Source organism: Phoenix dactylifera, chromosome 18 (assembly GCF_051530095.1).
Source record: "Phoenix dactylifera cultivar Ajwa chromosome 18, Ajwa_hap1_PhDact_Kaust_v1.1, whole genome shotgun sequence".
Lineage (NCBI taxonomy): Eukaryota > Viridiplantae > Streptophyta > Magnoliopsida > Arecales > Arecaceae > Phoenix > Phoenix dactylifera.
The window spans coordinates 14,625,084-14,650,949 of NC_143207.1; the positions used below are offsets into that span (position 1 = coordinate 14,625,084).

A 25,866-nucleotide genomic window follows, 5' to 3' on the forward strand; every position below is an offset into this window, starting at 1 on the left:
ATACATCAAACATAAAAAAAACAGCACTTGGAAAGAAGGGTCGGACTGCGCTTCCGCTAAGCCTTAGTCCTCAAACTAAACTTGACTCGTATATTAAATGGGTCTATTTGCAAGCTCAGGCTTAAGACCTTAGCCCGAGCCATCCAAAAGGCTGCAAGCATGAGCAAGCTGCCTAGCCGGTGAACAAATCTATTTGCTAGTTTGCCCTAGGATGCAGTTGTGCATCAAATGTAGATGGTCTATCTCGTTTTTTTTACTAAGTTATATCGCTTGATAAAAGAATTTTTATCAAATTAAGAGAGACATAAATACTAACAAACTAAAATATTTTACCAACGGAATGAAAGTTCTTAGATATTGAAGTGTAATTCTTTTTTCTTTTTTCCTTCTATTGTAAGGAGAGAGTTTCTTTTCTTCCCTTTACTTATATCATAAACAGTCAAAATAGCCTCCAAGAGTACATTTCTAGGTCTTCTTTTATTGTCTGAACCTATTAGCTAGGTCACTAGAGAAGAACCGAGATAAAACATAACCCCAAAAAAGTACTAATCAAGGCACACAACCATCTCTATATCTCTTAGAAAGTATGATACTATATCAAGCGGAACGAAGAAAAAGGATTCATGAAACCTAGCCCAACTATTTCGAGATTAAGACATAGTTGAGTTGAGAATACAAGATATATAGTCCCAATCCTGTGCATAGAGGACCACACAATTCAAGTTTCTCTTTCCTTGAAAAAAACCAAGTTTCCCTGGTAATAGATGAGCAAGGGTGGTGAGATGAACAAAACAAGCAAATACAAAATAAGAAAATATTTTCTACTAAGAAAAATTTTGTAATTTAAACTACCAAATTTAGTTGATGTTTTTAAGGACCCCAAAATCTCAATCACCGATTTCATTTGGCTCTTCCAGTCCCAATAACTTACTAGAAAAAATAAGCTAGCATTTGACACTGCCTTTACTTTTTCAAAAGTCAAGTTTTGGTAGAATTGAAAATTATTTTAAAAGATATTTTCTCATAGGTTCCTAAATAAAAGTACTTTCTTATATATTTCATATTAGGTAATCGTATATTATAAAACTAGTTTTATTTTTGAACTTTATATCTTCAAAGTACAAGAAGCGGAATACCATAATTTTCTTGAAAAAGTATAGAAAATGAAGATTTGTTAGAGCAACAAGTTACTTACAAACAAAAGGCCCATGCGATGCACCTAAAGCAAATAAAATATGATATAATTGATTTTTATTGAGAAAAGACTCAGATATACTTTAATTTTAATTTTATCAAATGATTCTACATTATAGTCTCAAAAAGTAGTTAATAGTTTGCTAAAATTTGATAGATCTTTCTATAAGTTGATTAACTTAATAATCAAAAAGAGGAAAGAAAGCTAAGGTTGACCACTGGTTAAATAGCATCATACCTGAATAATGGTTTGTGAACTAATGGAGAGGACTGTGAAGAATTAACCTTGATGAAAAATGCAAGATCTTTTGTGTACTTACTATATTATAAAAGAATGAGCAAAATCATAAATTGATTTTCTATAAATAAGGAATAAGCGATAATAATTGGTATCATTTAATGTAATATAAACCTTTAAATTTTTTAACATGATTGGTGATCTTTAGGATCAAATCTTAGATACATCACCATAATTTTTTTAGCTAATCAATTTGAAGTTTACTCTTTATAAGTGATTGTTTGATTAAAATTATGCCAAATACTCATAGAACGTTAATATATAAAACTTTAGAAATACGCCATTCCATCAATAGTATATTTCTTTGATAAGATGTCCATTAAAACATTATTAGAGTTTGGGTTTATACTTTTTGTAGGGACATGTCTAAAAATCTTATGCTCGGATTGGTAATTGTTAGAGAATTGAAGAGGGTCACCAAACTGAGCAAATTAATACCTAATTTGAGAGGATTACTAAACCTAAAATAAACCACTTGGACTACTACAAGAAGGGCTGGTAAATTTTAACAGCAATATTCATCACATTGGGAAGCCCTAATTTATTTGTATGGCATCCAATTATGGTGCTTTGTTTTTTTGAAATTGAATAACTTTTTGAACTCTACGACATAGCACTATCTCTTAAAGGTATAGTACATCAAATGATTAGGGACAAATTCTAGCTTTTCAGCCTCGAAAAGGCCTGATCAATGCAAATATTTTCTTTTTGAAAAAAAATGATACCTTCCAATTCGGAAAGAATTAGTTGAAGCAGTTGAAAGTAAATCTGATGTAGAAATCAAATTCTACATATTGTAAAATTTTATTTTTTATAATTATTTTTATTAACTATATTTGTTTTACAAAAGATGCCTCCTCTTTTAAATAGAAGAGGAATCTAGCCCCAACTATGTAAGGGCAAATCTCTCTTATTATAAATAAAGGTTATATAACTTAATTCATCATTATTAATGAAATAAAAGAGCACCTAGACACCATCTTCACCAATTTTTTTATTTTTATTTTTTTAAGAAATTCAAGTTTAGTAGGTTGAAGAAATTACTTTTTTTTCCAGATGGAATCAATACCATCATCATTAATACATATATCTACATACAAATAGAGAATCTGCACAAGTAGAGCCAATATTTTAGATATATAGTAATAAATAACAAAATAAATTTTTATTGCACGTTGAGCAATGAACTTTAATGATAGCCAACCACATTAATACCAATAACATTAATACTGACACCTACATGGTGAATAAGAATATTTGTACAAGTTGAGCCTCTATTTTAAATATATATATATATATATATATAATAGGTAACTAATTAAAGTTGAAATATATGATATATATAAAAAACATAGGGCAAATCTCTCTTATTATAAATAAGAGCTATATAACTTAATTCATCATTATTGATGAAAGAAAAGAGCACCTAGACACCATCTTCACCAATTTTTTTATTTTTAATTTTTTTAAGAAATTTAAATTGAGTAGGTTGAAGAAATTACTTTCTTCTTGCAGATCGAATCAATACCGTCGTCATTAATACCTGTATCCACATACAAATAGAGAATTTGCACAAGTAGAGTTTATATTTTAGATATATATAGTGATAAATAATAAATTAAATTTTTATTGCATGTTAAGCAATGAATTTTAATGATAGTCGAGCACATTAATATCAATATCATTAATACTGACACCTACATGGTGAATAAAAATATCTGTACAAGTTGAGCCTCTATTATATATATATATAATAGGTAATTAATTAAGGTTGAAATATATGACATATATAGAAAGCATAGTCTGTCTTTTTTTTGAAAAGAGTACAATTGTCAAATATGGGTGTTTATAGTATCTATCCATTGAGAATAATTGGATAAGGACAACTTAAATGTTTTACTATATCTTGTTATGAATTATTCTTATAAATTCCCCAACCCAAGTGCTTCACCATAAACAAAAAAATTTTTATGCTAAACCAGCAAACATGAAGGCATCTTCTGTTGTTCTCCTGATTATGGTTGTTTTTCTTATTTCTAGTGGTAAGAAATTTCTCCCTTATTTGCTCTATCTCTTTTCATTTTATATGATTAACTAATATAAACTCCTTCCCCCCATACCATGCGTTCCCTAAGTTTTTTTATTTCATTTTTTGAGCAAGTAAGTGGGGAAATTATTGGTTGAGAATGTTACATTTTTTTATACATCATCCATTTCAGTCACCCCTCAATTCACTGGTTCTGTGGAGGCAATGAACTGAGCGGTGACAAAATGCTAAACTTTAGCATTTTTTTTTAAAAGGCTTGGGCCAAGTATAGTAGCAATATTAACATAGGATTTGACACAAGGATGCATAATTCAAATATATATCCAACAACTGAATTAAATCTATCAAACCTAAGTTCTTTTGTAAATCTTGTTGCGAATTAAGCTCCACTCATCTCATTGATATGTTTCCTTATGCACCTATTGAAATATATACAACAAAATCTTCTTTCTCCTTACGAATATATGAACTACAATAATCTTGTAATTAGGAGGTAAGCTTGTTTAGAAATACACAACTCATGCAAAAGTCAAGTATTGCGTTTAGCATTTCATCAATTCCATATTTTAGCCCAAACACCAATTCACAGGACAAATATTCTTGTCAAATAAAAAAAAACCAAATGGCTTTGTCAATTAGAACAAACAAAGCTAGACTAATGAGTAACTTTTTGGCAGGTTTCGTGACAAAGGCGGATGAGCGATATTCATGTTATCGGCAAGAGAAGCTCCAAGATTGCTCCAATGCAAAATGCATGAGTCATTGTATTAAAAAGTATGGCAAAGATGTTGATGCATTTTGCGAAGCTGCTAACCTTTGTCATTGCGACATACCTTGTTGAATGTGCAACAATGAACAAGAATAAGTGGGATTGGAGATTTAATAATATTTGGTGATGTTGTTTTGCCAATAATGCAGTTCACTATTTAACCTCTCTCTCTCTCTCTCTCTCTCTCTCTCTCAAAAGATCATACTTATATCAATCTAGAACCCTTTAATGAGAACATGATAATTTTATTAAATCCTAATGCAACATTTAATTTATTATTATAAAGGAGAAGGCATCGTCCACACATACTAATCAAATGAACATTTTTGGTTGACAGATTTGTAAAGTGATTCTCTCCCCTATTTATATGTTGAATGTTAAGCTCGAAAATCTTACTTATTGAGCTTAATATTTTTTGTGATTGCTTTTATCGATGAGAGATTGACTTAATACTTTTCATTTATAGTCAGTATTTTTTTTGAGAAAAATTACAGTCATACTTCTTAGGCTATATGCTCATATCATTAACATCCATATGCTGCACAAAATGAAAAGACTTTATCCTCTCTAATGCTTCATTATACGTACTCAATAGAGTAATTCTCATTCTCTTTGAAATGCCTGTGATGCACTTTTGCTTGTAATTTTAAATAATAATTTCTAGGTTTGCAAATATCTCCTACATGAAAAGGTGGATCTAGTAGCATTTGTGACAAGATAAATCAAATTCCACCAAAGGAATAAAAGATGATGACGGTGGTGATACTTAGAAGAAAGAAAAACAGAAAGATTGGTTGAGCGGGGTGTCCACCTATCCCTTATTTTCTCCATAAAATGTGTTTCTCTTACATTTGGGCTATAAGCATTCTTACCTATTTACTAAAGAAAAATTATCAAAAAAAATCTTTTATTTCACTTATTCTCCTCTATTAAAAAATTTTCAACTAGCTCCAATAACTTCATTAAATGATACCTTGTGGTGCTAAGACATATTCTAAAATAACAAAAATATACTTATGATTATTTTAAAATTATTAATAAATTAATTAGGGTTGGGATAAGTTAACTGGGATTACAAATAATATCTTATGAACTTTTTTGCACACCCCAAAATCTACCTCGAGTCCAACAACCCTGCAATGGCGAAGCTTGCTCGAAATATCCTTATACAATGATGATCATGTCTTTCCGTGGATTGTCATAACATGCCTTAAATGCGGTCATTTGTCACAGAATCTAAAAGTTGTAGTGGATTATAAAGAATGATAGCAACAATATATTAAAAAAAGAAAAACCTTGTTAATTTAGTTATATATTGGTTTTCTTCATAACGTGATAGAAGGTAGCTATATTTACTAATATCGATATTGAAATCATACAGTAGAAATACAGGATGATGCGAGATAAAAGTTAGTGTCGGTAAATTGATTGCTAAATTTATATGAAATTTGAAATTTGTGGTAGGTAGCCTTATACGTGAATTAGAAATATTTTCTGACTGTTATTTTTTACATCTTAATATCTTTTCTTGGTTCTCATGATGACCATTTGATCCCAATATATTTTCTTTTATTGAAATTATAAATTTAAAAGTTTTTATAAAATAAGATATTACTATTGGACTTTACATATATTTGTTTCAATTTGCCTATATATTACATTGATATAAAGAGTGCTAGGTTTCTTACCTTTTGAGGTGAAGAGATCATCTTGTATTTATTTAAGTTGTTCCAATTTTCTATACTAAATTGTAATATATAATTTGACCCTTAAATTTCTGAAATTGTACATTTTTATAAATACTTGACATATGTTATATATATTTTCAAAATATATAAACATAAATTTAAATTCAATTTTATCAAAAATGCATCTTTTCATATATAAATTATAAAATTTTTACTATTAAATAATATTTGATGATACAAGTTTGATTATTATGAGAGAGAAAGACTTGAAAATGGAAACATTATTGTATAGGTATGTAGATTCTAAATCGATAACTCTTAACAATCAAAATTTTAATTAGACATTAGGTAATGGTAAATAATTTAATTGGTTCGCTATCGAAAGTGGTAAGGAATCAAATGATTAAATTAGGAAAGAAAAATAAAGGAAAAAATTAATTTATTTCCATTTATTATCTTGAAAAATAAAAGTTTTTGTTGATTGAGTGGATTTTTGTTTTTGTTATATCCAGCTACTTGAAAAAAGACTAATAATTTTGAAAGTGAATAAACATGTTTTTAAAAAATTAATAAATAAAATTAGAAGGGAATAGTCCAGAATTTAAAGCTCCTCTTTTATAATTCAACATGATTCACCCTTGCTAAGATTTGCTTTATTAAGCTGAAGCATGGTCAATAGCCTTTATTTGTCATATTTTAAATTAGTTTCAGAAGTAATTGTGAAATTAGAGGCTTTGCCTTCAAAATTTTGAGTTTCTTTCTTTTTGTCCTCCCATATTTTCTTAGATTGAGGAATTTGGAATTTTGTTTGGTAGATATTGGTTCAAAAATCATGTAGTATAAATTGTAAATTTGCCTAGTATTTTTTTTTTTGGTAGATATTGGTTCAAAAATCTCATAGTATAAGCTGTAAGTTTGTCTAGCCATGATTTAGACACAAAACCAATTAGCTAAAGCAATATAACAAGATAAATATCCTAAATTTAGTCATTTAGAATTAATGAAATGTATCAAACTATGAAATATAAAACTATAACATATAATTATGTGTTCATGCCTTGCAATAAATAAACATGCATGAGATGTAAACTTTTAATAGGATCTGAATGTGGTTAAAACATATAATATAAAACATCACCATCAAATGCATGTGTCATGCATTGCCAACAAATCATAGAAAATGAATTTTAATAATTTGGATGCATAAATTGGATTTGGTCATAGCATCGTTTGATCATCATCTAGAAAAGATAGTCCTACCTCAAACAGAGAGATTTCTTTCAATCTAAACATACCCTCTATATTTTTGCTACTCATTTTTAGTTGTAAGCACTCCATTCCTTATTGTTTCTTCTCCTCTCTTTTTAGATCATTAATTGATGTTAATTTCAGTTTATTCAAAAAGTTAAAAAGAAAAGCAATGACGATATGGTCTATTCTTTATGTTCTTTCTACATACTATGTTTTAAGCTTTTTTTTTGGATATGTTTAAAGCACTTGAATAGGCAAAATAACTAGTTGACAATATTTATTTTAGTTTATTTCATTTTTGTAATGGCCTTGATATAAATGTAGCTTGGCCATTAGCATTGCAAGATATATAAAGATATGTCATATAGACATAGTCAAGTTAAAATACTTTAAACTTAATATCTTTTATTAAATATTTTATTCTATCTTAAGATTGATTAATCTTAAATTTTCTCATTGGAATCTCTAATATAGTATGAATTGAGGGTCATGCACCTGGAAACATCCACTAGAACAAATGTGCAATAGAGCATGGTATTGAGGATACTTGAACTAGATCAATTTGATTTGGTGTAATATACTTTTGTATATATTGGATCAGTGTTGAGTGTTTTTTTTTTCTCCAAACAAAAATTTGTTGCCTAGGTTCTTTAATTATCAATCCCATGATTAAAAGGTGAGGCTCAAACTTAATAGTCTCTACCACCAACTCATATTTCTAGTGCTACAAGAACTTTCCATTATTTATTTATAAAATTTTATTATTTATGAAACATACTAATAAGAAACTCCGATAGGTTTGCTAGCTGAGGTGGATTCTAAATTATGCAATACATATGCAAGGGTTCCAGGATGCCATGATAAAAATTGTCATAGTGCATAAGAGATCCAATAGAACTTGCAATAACTTTGGCACTTGCATCGCTCTTATATTTACTAAAGCAAAGAAAGTTTGGTGCATCGGTGTAAAAGAATAAATTATATTGAAGCTTCAATCAAATATTATTTTTTATGATGATGGGTTACGAATATAATGCAAGTTGACTATATGTACGTCCATGTAATAAAAGCTTGTCGGTATCATCTTTCTTTAGGAAGTGAATTGGGTAATACATCATTTGTCACTTCTCTCCTCTTGTTGAAGCAGTTTTTGAGTTCAAGTCTCAAGTGGTGCATTCCCAAATATCCAAACCTTGATAATTTGTATTGGGTGGATATTCCCTTAATTTTTCTTACTAAAAAAATGTTAAGAAAATATGAAAAGCAAATGACAATTTTTGCATTAATAAAAAAGTTTATATGTGGATCATCATGATAAGCACTCTCTAATCTTTACTCTTTGCCAACAACTAAAGTGGTCCGCTCCATCTCTTAAATATCAACTCTTTTTTTTTTGTTTACCTTTGAAGCTAGCCCTTCTAAATTTGCGATATACTTTGTTATGTTTTATCTTTTTTCTCACATAATGCAACACAATATCTATGTGGATCCCTCATTTACTAATGTCTTCTTATTGGCAAGTATTTTTTATAACTAAGCCATTTCAATTAAGATAAAATTATTTTTTATGATAATATTTTAATATCATTGGATGCTAGATGGAATTCAGAATCATATTGGATTATTTAATATTTTAATTTTAAAACTTATTTTAAATTTTTTTTAAGCTCGAAAGATGCAAAATAAAATAAACTGGATATCTAAATAAATTTCTCTATTATATGTTTAATTAATTCTGAAATTTTATTTTTTTCACGAGTGCACGCTATTAATCAAATCAAATCAGATCAACCAACTCCCGGGTAAAGCCATGCGCCGTGGAGCAAGGAGGCCTCGCCCCCGCTTCCCACCTCGGCTCTCCCTTCCTCGCTTCCACTCGAAGCCTCTCTCCGCCTCTTCCTCCACGCCTTCCCCATGGTTCTCCCCTCCGTCTCCCCCACCCTCCGACCCCCTCCTCATCACCATCTCCCGCGCCATCGCCGACGCCGACAAGGCCCCCTTCGATTCCTCCCTCAAATCCCTCCTCCCCTCCCTCACCCCCGCCCTCTTCGTCTCCCTCCTCACACTTAACCCCCTCTCCCTCCCCCCCTCCTCCCTCCTCTCCTTCTTCCACTGGCTCTCCTCCCGCCCCACCTTTCGCCACACCCCCCTCTCCTATCTCGCCATGGCCCACTTCCTCCACCGACGCCGCCTCCCCTCCCTCGCCCGGCCCCTCCTCCGCCTCCTCGTCGCACGCCGCGGCCGCCACTCTGCCCCCGCCCTCTTCTCCGCCGCCCTCCAGGCCGCCGCCCCCCGCCCCCCTCACCCTTCCCTCCTCGACACCCTCGCCCTCGAGTACGCCGACGCCGGCCTCGTCTCCGACGCCATCCACTGCCTCCGCCTTGCCCTCCGGCACCGCCTCCCCCTCCCCTTCCGCTCCTCCGCCCACCTCCTCCACCAGCTCATGAGGTCCGACTCCCCCGCCGCTGCCTGGGCCTTCTACTCGGAGATCCTCGCCGCTGGATTCCCTCCCAAGCTGCAAACTTTCAACGTGCTAATGCACTCTCTCTGCAAGGAGGGTAAGATCAGGGAGGCCTCTTCTGTTTTTGATAAGATTCGGAGGTTTAAAACTGAGCCCAGTGCCGTCAGCTTCAACACTCTCATCAATGGGTACTGTAAAGTTGGCGACTTGGACGCCGGATTTGATTTGAAGAGACGGATGATGGAAGCTGGGGTCCATCCTGATGTTTTTACCTACAGCGCTTTGATCGGGGGGTTGTGTAAAGCCAGCAGATTGGAGGATGCCAACCAGTTGTTCGATGAAATGTGCTCTAGAGGGTTGGTTCCCAATGCCGTTACATTCACCACGCTGATTGATGGGCACTGTAAAGCCGGGAAGGTTGTGGCTGGGCTGGAGATTTATCGAGAGATGTGCAGGAAAGGTACTCAACCGGATTTGGTTACTTTTAATGCTCTTGTGAATGGCCTCTGCAAGGCCGGGGATTTGAGGGAGGCAAAGCGGGTTGTGGAGGAAATGAGGGGAAGAGGTCTGAAGCCTGACAAAGTGACTTACACTACTTTAATTGATGGGTGTTGCAAGGAGGGACATCTGGAGTTGGCAATTGAGGTTAAAAGGAGAATGGTGGCTGAAGGGGTTGAGTTAGATGACGTGACCTACACAGCGCTTATTTCGGGGTTGGGTAGAGAAGGGTGGGTGGTGGATGCAGAGAGGACACTACATGAGATGGTGAGGGCTGGTATGGTCCCCGACGAGGCGACATATACTATGGTAATTGATGCATTTTGTAAGAAGGGGGAAGTTAAGACAGGTTTTAAGTTGCTCAAGGAGATGCAGAGTAAGGGTCATAAGCCAGGGGTCATCACATATAATGTGATCATGAATGGGCTTTGCAAGCTTGGACAGATGAAGAATGCTAACATGCTCTTGAATGCCATGCTTAATCTAGGAGTTGTCCCAGACGATGTCACTTACAATATTCTTTTAGAGGGGCATTGCAAGCATGGAGAAGTTGAGAATCATGAGGAGTTAAGGGGTGAAAAGGGAATGGTTTCGGATTTTGCAGTTTATACATCCTTGATCAACGAATTAGTTAGAAAACCTAGGAGCCACCAAAGTAAATAGAGACATGATGGAATATTAGGTACCATCCTTCTTAAAGGTGTTTTTACTCTAGAAGATTTTCATTTGTTACCTCTTCAAGGCTTTTGAAGTTGCATATGAATTGGAGTCTCTTTATAACTTTTGGACAGCAATTTATCATTTCTGTCGTGTCCATATATAAGAGACCGGACAGTCTAGACTTCCATCTGGCAGATTTTCTTGTGATCTTCCCTCACCATTCCGTTCATTTAGTTCCAAGCTCTGCGTCCATGATTCTATGTAAGTCCTTTTATCTTTTAATTGCTTAATGAACAATTCTATCAATATGTTGACTGACTGCATTTGTTTCTCCATCATTATTAGTTGATTAACACCTTTGATCCATATATTGCCTTTTTATAGAATATCTGGGCTAATATTGTGTACTAACCATTCTTTCAGAATACCTGAGCTTAGAATTTGTACCTATACTTAGATTTTTCTTCTTGTTAACTGGTCTTTTCCTTGCAGACCACCTCCTTTACTTTGGCTTGAAATTTGGAAGCAATGTAGGGAGGGTTGACACTAATCGGAAAATATCCTCAGCTGTGGATCATACCTCTTCCCATAAAGCTAACACCTAATTGATAGGATAAATCTTGCAACTTGCAACACAAGGTTAAGGTAATGGATTCACCCTGCACATTTTGAAATTTTTTCCATGGATGACTATGGTTATGTTCTCTTAACTTTTGACCTTTCAATACCACTATGTCATGTATAAAGAGTGTGTCATCATTTTATGAGAGAGAAATTTTCTAAATTTTAAGTTATCAAGATTCTCATGCAATATGTGGAACATTGACCTGTAAACATCATGTTTGCACGTTTTTGTTCATCTCTGAAATAACTTTTGGGAGATATTGCCTGTTTTGTCACAAAAAAGATGTAGAGGATAACATTTGCTGGTGCATAAAAAAATATCTTCTTCCATGTAAACTCATCATTTTGATCCAGTACGATAAAGCATTATTTTAAGGAAATAATGAGTTAGCAAATTATCAACTACACCTCTGGGATTTTGGGCATGCTTTTGTATCAGATATGATAGATATTGAAATGTAATATACAGTGAAACGAACCATTGATGAAGTGCACTAATTTAGAGATCAAAGTTAGGGATGATGGAACCATCCACTCATTTTAGAGGATCTATTTATGTGCAAAGTGTTTGACGAATGGAAATCAAAGTTTTATGTCACTTGGTCGGTTTTGTAAATTTAATATGTGCAATATTTTGTGTTGTGTATGACTTTTTGTTAAAGCATAGGTTGCTCTGAGTCATTTTAAAAATACATGGTTATTGAGTCGAAGATTGATCATCAATCTTAAATTCATTTGAGATAAAATATGAAAATTTAATTTCACTGAAATTGTGATAAAACATTTTGAACTTTATTAGATTTAGAAATTTATGGTGTTTTTTTGATATCTTAGTTTGAAATTTTCTAGATTGAAATCATCTGGACTCTGTTTTATACAACTATAGGTATTTTCACTGTCGAAACCAGATATTTTCACCAGGAAATTATTGGCATCCCCAGTGATCATTATCTGATTGTTTCTTGCATATTTTTTGTATTTCACTCAAATCTGGAACTTGCTTGGTGTTCTTAGTCTTATATACTGTAAATATTTCTTTCTGCAGTCATTGCCTACATGAAGATGGAAATGAAGTGAATGGCATGTCTTCCATGTCTTCCCCAAATATGAAAATGGTAAACTATGAACTACATCTAAAGTTGGTCATTTGCTCATGATCATGTGGAAAATCTAGGTTGTTTCTGTATGAAATGTTTGATTTACTTTTTTTTTCTCCTCTACATTTACTTCAGGTTTTAGAATTGGTGCTTTTTCTCTGTGGATTAAATGAACTTTAGTAAGATGATTCTTTGAAGTTGGAGATCCGTGTGTTGTATTGTCAAGAATGGCACTTGGTGCTTTTATTTTATTTCTGAATATAAGTACTGTTCATTTCAAATATGCTAAAATTGAGATCATGATTGCCGCCTGCCTACATTATCCAAATTAAACTTCATCAGTCATCAGACCATATTACTAGCATGTTGCTACCTTTTTCCATCACATGGATGGGATGGTTCAGTCAATATGTTTGGACTTGTTCTGGTCTCTAATATATATATATATATATATATTCTTTTCATTAACCTACATGCCATTTAGTGAACAAACAAAATCACTCTTTATGTTTTATACTTGTACAAAACCATCATCACATAGAATACAAGAATGCAGGATTTTCTTTTTTCTTTTCTATTGTTGACATGAGAAATTTACAAGCTATCTATATACCAGACAACTGTTTATAATCAATTCCTGGTGGTTGTTTCTTCGAGCAGATTCTAAACAACAATTTATGCTGCCTTCCAACATTTATTGCGCATTGCATCTCCTTTCTCTCCTCTTATATGCGATGCCTTTTCCCTCTACCTGCAATCATTTTGCAATAAGAATCATTAGGTATGCACAAACAAACTTGTTTCTTTTGAATACAGAATCTCTCTCTTTCTAGCCATGTATATTGCATGTCTATCATGGCAATAATACATTAATGAACAAACCTGAAACTGTAAGGTTGAACTAGAACAAATGCCAAATTCTTTGATTACTATCCAACATCAAAATTTTGATAGCATATTAGAGTATCCTCAGTTAACAAGAAGAAAAATTTGACCCTCTTTTCTAGGCTACAGGCATCCCTGCCTTCTAACTTCAGGATCTTATCTTTGTTGTGAAGCTACTTTTTTTATAAATATTTTTGCTTGCTATTCTCCCAGCATGTCTCAATTAAATTTAACATTTATTTCTGTCCTCTTCTCATCAATCAACACTTTCATATGCTGGTAACATACCACTATACATCTCTTTGAATTTTAACACAAATATGTCAATGGTTAGTGCAAGAATTTGGATGGATCTCTCAAATGAATAAAATCTTCCAGCATTTTAATCCTCGTTCCCACAAGTTCCAATTATGAAAAGCATTTAGAATTATACAACTCATTTGTGCGAAGGTTCCTTGCTTCCTTGATGCTATCATCATGGATGAGAGTGCATATTTACCATCTAGTATCATCTATTTCTGAGTGCAATATAGTTGTAATTATTTCTTTAACTTGATACAACCACAGACCATTTCACTGTGAAAGGATAATTTTTTGGTGCATAAAAAAACAGTAAGAATCAGCAACTAGAAATTCCAAAATAGTTACTTTCCCAATGCCATCAGAGAAGATACACACACACACATGTATATATATTCCATTTTTTACATCAGGAAATGTCATCAACTGCATGCTTGTGCACAGTTAAAAGTCTATGTGAAGGAACTGAAAGATTGGCCCAGCCTAGCAGCATGTTTAGCCACATTTCATTTGGAAATCATCACGCATCTACTTTCTGATACCTGCTGCAGTTAATCTTCCATTTGAATCAAACATCCATGCAGAATTCTCCCATAATTGAGTAGATGAGAAAGCAAGAAATTCAAACTTCGTATCACCATTGAGGAACATGAAAATAATTATCTATATCTGCAGGAAAAATGGCCGAGCATAGCATCTGTACACCTGCATTGCATGTTTGGCAAGAACTAATAAAAATAAAAATATAATTGAAGTTACTTAATTATGTTAAACATAAATAGATATAAAATAAAAATAAATCTAAAAATATAAGATTAATAAATAAAAAAATTCAGGCATGCGAAATACATGTCTTCAAAAAAAATAATAAACAAAATAAGAATAATATTTCAAGCTCTTGAATTATTGCAAATAAAAATAAATAAACTAAATACACAAGACAAGGGGTGGGAGGGGGAGGAGGAGAGAGGGGAGAGAGAGAAAGCGGGCAGGGTTGGGTAGTTTTTTGTTATTATTATAGGAGTTAGAGAGAGAGAAAGAGCATATCGAGCATTGTTTTCTCGAGCATGGTTTCCTTTGGAGAAGGTGAGAAGGAGAGAGCAAGTGCGAGGGAGCATACAATTTGGTCGATCAAGAGATTTTTAAAGATCCTCGAGAGTTGCGGTAAAGGAAGTTGAGACATTCAGCTAAATTTTTCTCTTTGTTTTTTGGGGGGGTGGGGGTGAAAGACTTTAATTAACTTAAGCCTCTGATTGATAAATACTCTTAAGCGAAGATAAATAATTCAAAACTAATTATGGTTTTTGAACTACACATGTAAGAAATATAAATATTATCGAATCTAAGTGTAATTTACTCGATGATGAGTATATTGGTCATGAAATTTAATAGATAGAATCTGTCAAAGAATACAAAATATGGAACGCTATTTTTATATGCAGTATAGATAATTCAGTGTGATAGATAAACAACACTTTTCTTCAAAATCCAATTATACAAGGATTCTAGCTACATATACGTATATATGTATATATGTATATATATATGCACACACACACTGGCCACTAAAGCCTTTTGACATTCAAATATTAGAAGATGAAAAGAAACCGTTGCATCTCCTTGACTTCCAGCAGTGGAGCTTGGTTTCAGAATTCCTTGGTAGGATTTGCTCTATTCATAATCTAACATGCAAGGCTTAAAGGTTTTGCTTCATTGGTACAGTGGAGTTTTTCTTCGCAAATAAAATATCTCCTCTTTTGCTAGATAGAAGTTGCCTGTAGTGCTTGGTCTTGGTGATGGTTGTCCAAGCTCACTGTGCGATCTTAGCTCTCATCTTAACTAGTGCGAAGGGAGATCATTACCTTGCACAATATCTTGTAATTGGTCTCTTCAGCATAGTCAATTTAAATGGACATGTTAGTGTAGATTATACATGAGAGGTTCACTTATGCAAAATACAAACCTCTTATCTCTTGGAACCTTCATTTTTCGAATGAATGAACAATGGAGAGGCTAAAGCGATTAGGAGAAAACTAAGAACTCCATCTGAAGATGGACAATTCTTCTCTACTTTATTAAGATGAAATGCTGCATAAAATATTTTTAGAAGTTAATCATGAGGATATCTACTCGTAATGAAAGCTATTGAGAAATGAGAGATAAAAACAACACCAAAACAACAAAAAAGGTAGAAAATTAGATATCTTATGTCTTAGAAGATATAGTGGAAAGCCTATGTTTCCACAAGGCAAAGCATGCTAGACTTGGAGGCTTTCGCAAGGTAGATTTATAGTTATGTTTGTGATTGCAAAAAAGAAATTATTGATGATTCCCACATAGCCTAACTTTACGGGGATTTAATGAAAAAATAGATAATTGTTATCGAGCATGGCATAACCTTCATGAGAACTCTGAAGTTATCCTTGAGAGCCGGTGGAAAAGGTGGCCAACATTTCTCAACAAATGACTTTGCACTAACCAAGCAAAAGCTCGTAAACCTAGCTGCTTATTATTTTTCTCTTTTTCGTTCAAAATCAATACCAACTTTTTATTTTTATCAGCTCCTCAACAAACATCGTTAACTTGGTTAAGAAACCTTCTTACAGATAAAACCATTATTTAGTCGTAGAGAGAATATGTTTAAGGACATACCATTCCAAAACTTGGTGATCAGAAACTTTGTTTGAGTTGATACTCTTCTTAAGATATTACGAAACCATGATTAATTTTTAGATTAGCAACCTAAGGTCTTACCACAGATCACTTATTTCCATAATTTTATAAAATTTTTGGTTAATTAGACTTCTTACCATGGTATGCCGTACCGTATCGAACGGTACTGGGCGTACCGTACTGGTTTGATACCGGTATTGGTATGGATGGCGTACCGACCTTTAGTACGCAAAAAAAAAATTTCATACCGTACCGACACTATACTAGTGTAGCACCGGTACGGGATCCAGTGCCGGTACGGCGAGTCTTGCTTCTTACAAAAGAATAACTCTACTTGAAATGGTTGCCTTTGATTGTCTATCATCAAATACAGATTAATTATTTGATAAAATATAAATGTTTAAAAGAAAATAAAATTAAAGAAATCTTCTTATTCTTATTATTATTTGTATGTCGAAGGCACCCTCTGAAAACTTAAAACTTGGAACCTAATATATAAAACAGGGATAGAACTTTTTAGAGTATAATTAGATTCTTTGTTTTTTTCAAAATGAAGGTTATCATTATTAACTATTTATAATTGTTAAATTAGAAAATAGTACAAGGGATGAGTAGTAGAAAGTAGACACCATGGTCACAAGTTTGGTGTTTAGGAACATTGTAATTAGATTTGGAAGTCAGGAAAAAAAAATTTAACAAATTTGTCAAAAAGTTGAAAAAAAAATCAAACAACCAAAAGTTAGTAACAAAATAAAAATCTTTTTTTGAAATATACTTATTTACTTTAAAATAAGTTTAGGAGGGACATAAATAATAGGCGTTAGGAAAAAAACATCAACAACAATATATGATTTCTTACTTTATAACACAAAAAAACATTTCTATTAAATTAGTGATTAACAACTTCTGATTATATTATAAAATCCATGTATTATTCAAGACTAATTGAGCAGTTTTGAATTTGTTTGCTTAGGGAGAATAATTTGAAAAATCATTAGTCCAAGAGAATATCTGAGAATAGTTTTATACGGGCCATAGGTTATGCAAGAATCTTGGAAAATAAAATATTAATACAATACTTTCTTTTTCCTCTTTGAGAGTAATGCTGAGAGATCATTCGATTATTTCTTTAAAAATGCAAAGTACTACTACCCATGTCCCACCCTCAGGGAAACACTCTCCTGAGGTTCAAATATGCAGTATAAGGTGTGAGTTGCAAATCCAAGTCTAACGTTTCACCTAATTTGCCATATTCGAATAACATCATCGTATAACCTATTCAAGAAACTATTTTTTGAGTAAAACTTTCGTGTACTAATATAAATATTTGCATAGAAAATTATGGCTCATCATAAAAATAGTGAAAAGATCAAATAACAGTTGCTGTTCAGTGGTTGTTGAAACCAGATAAAAGGGAAATACAGATGATCTTCAGACAACTCCTTATAGATACATAGCATGGCATGAGGACTGTAAAATTATTGTAATCATAACAGTTTAACGGTATGTTATTTTAACTCATGTCTTAAAGTAGGATATTAAGAGAAAATCTGGAATATACATGGTTTATTTTGTTCCTGAAAATAAAAGCATATGTGAAAACAAAAAGAAAGCTATATAAATTTAATCAGCACACTTGTAGCAACTTGATGAATATGAGAAAGGTAAAACTTAACAGTAAAAACATCAACAAATAACTCACCACTGCAAAAGTTCAAACCTTACTTACTTCAAACCAAGCCGCTCCATCTTGTATTGTTTTAACTTCAATCCACTTATCCAACTAAAGAATTGCTGAGTTCCACCACCTTTGTTGTACTCCAATTTATAGCAGCAGTTCCAGTTATAGTAATGAATGCCATAATCATATCATGGCAGGTGATAGCAATGAATTTAGTAACGGCTATAGCAACGAATGCCATCATCATCATAGCAGGTTATTTTGCAATGAATTTAGTAACGGTTATAACAATGACCGTCACAATAATTATACTTTTGCAGGCTGAGATAAGTCATAGCAATAAATTTAATAACATATCATTCTTAATAGTAGAGGCGGCAGTCATTAAGGTCAGATTGGATTCAAGCTGGATTGGGGCATAGGCATTAGGAAAGGCCGTTAGCCCAAAGCTAACCTATTTATTTAACAGACGAAATCCAAACTTGAGCCTAGCTTGTTTATCAAACTTATAATGCGACCATATATAAACAATCTAATTAACAAACAAATTGGATTGGGTCGAGCCTGAGATTACAGGTTAAACAAGTCTTAGAAGATTTAGACAGGTCAGCCTATAACTTTGTTGACTTTACCCAATTCTTAAACAGGTTGAACTAGGTAAGATAGGTCAGAATTCTACACCTATACTTCATATATTTAACAAATAGTTACCTTCGTACACTCCAAACTCATTTATATCAACTCAAACTCAAATCAACATACCTCGAGTCATAAATTGCCACCCTTTGGGCTCTGAGTCCAACTTTGCTTCCTATCATTCTAGTTCCAAATTCAAAATATACGACATGCTCATCTCTACAAATTTTTACGTGTAGATCAAACACAACGTCGTCAACTTTTGCTTCAAGTATGCAAGTATGCATGAAGCTAGGCTCATTCTAAGACATTGAGTCAATAGCCTGCAGCTTCATTTCAGAAAATGGGGGAGCTGACATGCTGCACAATAGATTTGTTAAAAACCATGGCATAAGGAATTAAGACATTAGCACCATTAGCACAAGGGGGCGATAAATACGGCTGGCTGGATCCCCCCCCCCCCTCTTGCAAACCAATTCTCCTTCTGGTTTTTAACTTTGGGGAATATATATATATTGAAAAGAAAGAAACTAAAGAAACTATTGGGAGAATTGCTGCGCCCAGAATATCTTTATACATCAGTGGAATAAAATAGTTAGAATCAGCCCATCATTCAGCTAAACCATTCAAATGAGGGCTAATCATAATCAAATGTATACATATATCAACCGAGTCCATGTGTCTCCTATTTCAACATGAATATATAGTTTGCCCACACTTGCCATGGTACAAAACAGGTGTTTTCCTCCAACCACACCAACAACACCAACCCACCACCAAGAGAGAGAGAGAGAGAGAGAGGGTGTCATATACTTCCATCCACAGAATTCACACTCCACAAGGTGAACAAAATCTGGAACCTCCACATTGTCACTTGATGGCCATTCCAACAGAACTAAAAGTGATATTAAATTCATCAAAGGCAAAACAGAAATTTACCTCAATTGGCTCCCTCGGCTTAATAAAAGCTCCAGTCATAAATCATTCCACCTTTTCGTAACAACTAGTATCTGTGTAACATGGCTTGGTTGATATAAAAGGTTTCACTGCAGAGACCAATCATTTCTATGCAGCTTATGTGCCAAGTGAGTCGACTCGAAACACTCATATCCATGTCTCATGATTGAGATATCTGACCAGCTTTTCATCAACTAGTGAGTGGTGCCCAAGTACAGAAGAGATATATTGCTAATCTACCTGGACTGTTTTTCCCCCTTTCTGGTCATGTAAGAAAATATTCATTAGAACAAGAACATAATCTAGCTCGAGAGAGTCAGAAGCATAGCTGGTATGTTTGCAATTGACACGGTTTCTACTTTTAGCCAGTAATAAGTGAAGCAGAATGTGGCTCACTCAATGTATCATTTGCTATTGAACGCTGTAGTCTAGCACGTCTCTGAAAAATTCCCATCAGATGGTGGCGGTCCGCTGTTTGATTGACAGGATACTTGTTCCCTGCACTTTTCTGCAGGGCAAGAGTATTCAAACTGAACTTTGTGTTCCTCCACATGCAATGTCTGCAGAAACTCGTCTTCACAGACAATCTTTGCAGTTTTGGTTTTCTCCATCACTAGGATGCCTTCAACAACCTTTTCATTTCTCACCAAATTTGAGGCTTCACTGTCTCCGAAACTAGAATAGGAGAGGCAAGGTAGGCTGTTCTTTACACTATGGAAGTCAGCATGAGAACAGCTTCGCATAAACATCTTAGTGGCATTAATTTTGACATTCTGGGTTGTAGGAATAAGCACTGTCTCGTTGTTTGCTGGATCATAACACTGAATTCCCAATTCAGATTGAATTCTTCCCTTTAGTGTGGCCATTTTAGGCTTCTCCCCATGCACTAGTATAACATGTTTTGGGGAAAGAAATTCAACAAGATCCATTATCCCTTTGGCATCCGTATGGGGACTAAAAGACAGCTGGTGGATCTGGTGTGTACAGAAAATTAATATGAGTGCATTGAAGAGAATATAAGGAGAAAATAAAGGGCTAAGTAACTAAATTTTTGGAATTAAACCAAATAAATTACGAATAGGTCCTCTCAGTAGAAATGGTTGATACATGCTAAAGCTTTCTAAGTTGAACCGAATTGTCTTTCACAAGAACTGCCCAGGAAAAAATAAAAAATCAAAATGGTAGCTCTTCAAACCCTAAAATAATACTTTGTTTGCATTATCCTAATAAAGCTTTCACTAGGAGATTAACTCAACAGAGATAAATAACAAAAAGAGAAAATATATGAAAAGAAAAATGAGATCTGGAAGCTATAAATATTTAAACAGAGGGAAAAATACATTTTCTTCTTCTTGCAGTTATTATACAAGTATGTGGGTTTTATTTATTTATTTATTTTCTGTGTGTGTGTTGGGGGGGGGGGGGGGGGGGGGGGGGGGAGGTGTGTGTGAAATTCGAAGTCTGGAATATGGACCCTTTACACATTTTGTTTGATAGGGGGGAAAATACAGTTTTTTTTATATGATCAAAGGTAAGCTTTAAACACAAGAATAACCAGTCATGAACTGACAGTCTGCCTTTTGTTTACCCAGCGAATGACATTAAGGGAAACAGAAGGCTCAGTTAGGCAATCATGTAGGATTTAAAGAAGTCTGTCAGAAAATCAAAATGTTTGAAGTTCTCCATAGCAAATCCAAAAGGTTTAGGAGTACTCAAGAACATATGGCGGGAAATCAAAATATTTGCTTGTTATGCTGTTGATTAGAATTCTTATAAACAACTTATTATCGAGACTTATTTTATTTTATTGTTTTAAACATCTAATTTAACCTTGTTGGCTGGCGTTCTTCTTAACCACTTGAAAATTTAGCATGATGTGTGTCATAAACCTATAAATTTATCTCAAGCATATAACTGACTGCCTGATCAGATCTGGTATTTCGATCAAGTATTTGTTCCTTACTTGGGTTGAATTGCTTGTTTTCTCTCTACTCCATCAAGTTACTAGATCAGATTGGGTAAGGCTGTTTACTTAGGTTTGGATCAACCATGACCTAATCCACATCTGACCTGTATAAAATTTTAGACATGAGCACAAAGCCCAATAGTATACTTTTTTGGCCTTACATTCAAGTTACCGCATGACTATACTCTTTTTGGTACAGCTATTTATCAATCCACCGCACTTTCGAAAGTGGCCACTTTACATTTTAAGTTGTCTCTAACACACACTTGCACTCAAGCAGGAGCATACGTCTCTCATGCTTGGATTGGACTATATAAGGGTTGAGGTCAAGAAGTCACCTTGCTTTCCTGTTAATGAAAATAGGGTAGGGAAAGTGCTTCTGGCTATTGTTAAAAGGCTCAAGAAATTTCGATTTTAGCCTTTTAGAGGAGATATGGACTTAAAAACTAGTTTCTAAAGATAATAGGAAAAGTGGGTTTCAAAGAGTGAAGGAATGCACAACATTTCCACAGACTAGAAAGAATAAAAGTGGTTGAGAAAGAGATTAACGAAGAGAAGAATAAGAAGGGCTAAACGTGGCCAAAGAAATTATTTATTTGTTATTAAAATAAACCATACTATACCCTGATGACTAGCACAAAGCACTTCAACAACCTTTTTCACAACTAATGTTACAAGTAAACTATCTTAAAACTATGGATGGCAATGGGCCAGGTCGGGCAAAATCAGATCAGGACAATCTCCAATATTAAGGCTAACTCAGCCTAACCCAACCCAACTTGGCTTGCTAACAGATCAGACTTGGCTAACCTAAATTTTGTAGTAGATAAGACCGATTGACCTAAACTCAACCTAGATGAAAAAGATTAGATAATAGATAGAAGAGTGAAATTTTGGAAGGGGAAACAATGATTTGGGCCATCGGAAATTGGGAGATAGCAGGTTGCAACAAGCTAAGATAGGTGATCAAGATGGAGTTAATCAAAGTTGGACGGGATGAGGAGAGATCGTACCAGGATGGTACACCGAACCGACCCCCATACCATGCATATCAACATTGTATCGGCATGATATCAGTACCGGACCCAGTCCCAAGACGTCAAAACTTAGTTCTTACATGTTATTGTCAGAGCCAAGGTCGGCGAAACTGTCCTGAACCGAGCGATTTTTGCCGTTTTGAGTCGTACCGGTGGCTCACCGGTATGGTTCCGGCAATGGAAACGAGACTTGTTGCCAGAGCTGGAGAAGAAGGAAAGAGAGAGCGAACGAAAAAGCCAAAAAGGGGTCCGGCTGTGGCTTAAATTTTTTTGCAATTTTTAAGTAAAGTTGGCAAGCGCGAGCTCAAATTTCTTAGACCTATAACCCACCTATAGACCTAGAGGATTGGGTTAAACAAAGTCCATGTTGGGTCCAATTGGGTTATGGTGGGGGAGATGCTCACATAGTCATATCCACTAGAGACTCTAAACATAAGTATTGATTACACCAGATATTTTAGGTTCAAATTGCCACCCTTATTGAAAATCAAAAACCAATCTCTAAATGGATACCCAAAATCTTTCCTAAATTGCAAAATTTGTGATCCCATAAACCCTATATAGGAAGACATTTAAAATGAAAGAAATGTCCTAATGACTTTATGACTTATCCAGTCAAATATAGATTAAGAATTTTCTTGTATCAATCCTACTAAAAATAGGACCCTAGAACTAACTCTAAAAATTATTTAAATTTTAAATATAAGTAGCGAAAATATAATAAAGTCTAAAGCAATCAACTTTTTTATTTGCTGTCATGCAGCCCTTAATAATGTTGGAAATTGAAGGTATGAAGTTAGTTTGCAAATTTCAAGGACAACATAAAATTGAACAGGCACCAAAGTATGGCTGAAATACTCTATTAGGCTTTTCTATATTATTGTAATGTTGCCTGATACTTGTCCACTAGTCACCAATATTGCCAACAAGGCTGGCAAAAGTTGAAACACCACAAACTTCTCATATAAATTGTTAAAATAGTCTTCATTAACATCAACATGGCTTCTACTCATCTTCATCCTTTGCCTTGTTCTTGATAGCTTTTTGAATGCAATTTGAACAAAGTAGTTCAAATCCCTTCAACACGGATATTTTATTTATCATTCAACCTCGTCCATTGTGTGGTGCCACTCCAGACAATACATGAGGGGTTGTTTAAGTCCAAGGAAAGAATCATGCAATGTATGCCACAGATTAAGCATAATGTGTGTCTATGAGGTTTTGAGTCTCCACCGAAACAAATTCATTTTGGCCAAAACCGACTAATTTCGACCGAGACTAAACCAAAAGTGACCTCCAATTTCAGCTTTCGGTGGTTTCAACTGGTTTTGGCCAAAATTAGCTAATTTTTTTTCTAGTTTCGGTGGTTTCAGTTAGTTTCGGGCAAAAGTGATCGAAATTAGTTCTAGCTGCATGTTTTGAAAATTATATTGATGCTTTACAATTATACTAGAGTCGTTTGCTTATTTGTTTTAATACATAAAAAATAAAATATTAATTTTAATGACTTTTCTTTCTTTTTCTTGAGTTAAAAGAGGATATAGATAGTGAACTTAAGTATATAACCATTAATAGGCCAAGGCTTTCACAAAGTCCCTTGTAAAAGCACATTATGAGAACTTCCATGAGCAACTAAAAAAGCTTCAAAATTGCTAAGGATTTTCAAACAACTCGGCAAAATTATTGAAGAGTTAACAGAGGACATTGATAGTGAACTAAAACTCCACAGACCCGACCAATATCAAAACCAAAATCGAGCTTTCAAACCTTGGTGTCATAATATGTATATCATGCCAACCTATGACAATGCTTGGCATGCACTAGCATGGAAACATACCAAGTACTCCATGGACTCGACCAATATCAAAACCAAAATCGAGCTTTCAAACCTTGGTGTCATAATATGTATATCATGCTAACCTATGACAATGCTTGGCATGCACTAGCATAGAAACATACCAAGTACTAGAATGCAATCAGTATTATGCCAGTGCCATGCGCTAGGCATTCATATGGTACATATCATGCCTACATTGCTTAACGACACTTAAATCCATGATATATGCTAACCCTACTTAACTTGCACAAATGAGCCATATATATTATTGGAATTGAACTCTCATAACCATCATTTTTCTCATGACAGTCAAAATATACTCATGATCCATAAGGAAATCACTTCACATGGAAGAATGCGAAGCATGAAGTGACTTCTCCATCTAATGCTATTAAAAAATATTACGATGCTTTAGACAAAAAGAAAAGAAAAAAAAATGATAAGTGATGATGTTATAACCAAGAATTGCTAGACAATGACTTGTTGATTGCATAGAGAAACAATATATGTTGGTTTCTTCTTCTTCGCATGAGGGGGTTCAAGAGACATTTATTATTTGGAGGATTTAATATTTATATCATCTCTCTGCTATAGTGAAGAGGTCCCTAGTTAACATTACATGATTTAAATATGGGTTTGTGTAATCCAATAGAAATTTCAGCACACATTCCCATATCGTTTTATTGTAGCATTTTATGGTTCTTCTATTTCAACCAAGGATTTAAATACCCCAAGTTTATTCCATCAGGAAAATGGGATTGGTATGGGTTCGGGATATTGGTTCCTTGAAATGATATGTACCAACCGATGTGGGACTAAACACATGCCTGCATGGATCCTCACATACTCCCCCCATTCAAGCTCTGACGTCCTCGTCAGGCTAAGGGTTCAAATCTATTCAAATCTAATCATAAACACTACGATTGGCCCGTGGTCAGCCCCAATAGATCCGTGCTGCGGTGTCCCCTAATCCACATAGGTTATGAGCCGGGTCCGCTCTGATACCATTTGTAACAACTCAGAACCTCACCCAAAATGGCTAGCCATAAGGTCTTATTTAGGTTCCTTGATCCTGTATAAGTATCCAAGATCTACCCAGCGAATAACCGATGTGAGACTAAACACACGCCCGCACGGATCCTTACAGGTTGAGACAAACCAGTATGCAATTTTTTTGCATTTTCTTTTTATTCTTGCTGATACCGACCTTTTCGGTCTATCCAGACTGTTCCAGTGTCGTAACATTTTAGTTCAAAACTGGTATATGGCCCTTTGCTGGTTTTTTAACCCTTGATTTCAACAATTTA

General features: G+C 34.2%; 2 protein-coding genes across 3 annotated transcripts in view; one reads left to right on the top strand and one right to left on the bottom strand.

The window, feature by feature from the left end:
- The first annotated feature begins 9,053 nt into the window (after positions 1 to 9,053).
- Positions 9,054 to 12,882, top strand: LOC120103726 (Pentatricopeptide repeat (PPR) superfamily protein). The gene is made up of 3 exons (XM_039121818.3): positions 9,054 to 11,127; positions 11,359 to 11,511; positions 12,536 to 12,882. The coding sequence occupies exon 1, from the start codon at positions 9,058 to 9,060 to the stop codon at positions 10,867 to 10,869; it is 1,812 nt and encodes a 603-aa protein (XP_038977746.3). The 5' UTR covers positions 9,054 to 9,057; the 3' UTR covers positions 10,870 to 11,127; positions 11,359 to 11,511; positions 12,536 to 12,882.
- Positions 12,883 to 19,304: 6,422 nt separating this feature from the next.
- The window catches only part of CPSF73-II (cleavage and polyadenylation specificity factor 73 kDa subunit-II), a 34,169-nt gene continuing 27,607 nt past the window's right edge, over positions 19,305 to 25,866 (bottom strand). Inside the window, exons 13-14 of one of the 2 annotated variants that reach the window (XR_005513857.3) lie at positions 19,702 to 20,693; positions 19,305 to 19,615 (exon numbers count right to left, since the gene is read on the bottom strand). Coding sequence is in view for 1 of the 2 variants with exons in the window: in XM_008791053.6 (XP_008789275.4) it covers positions 20,148 to 20,693 (546 nt within the window). In the remaining variant the exon portion in view is untranslated. Of the gene's footprint in view, positions 20,694 to 25,866 lie in introns of both variants that reach the window. The other variant, XM_008791053.6, reaches the window with a different exon arrangement.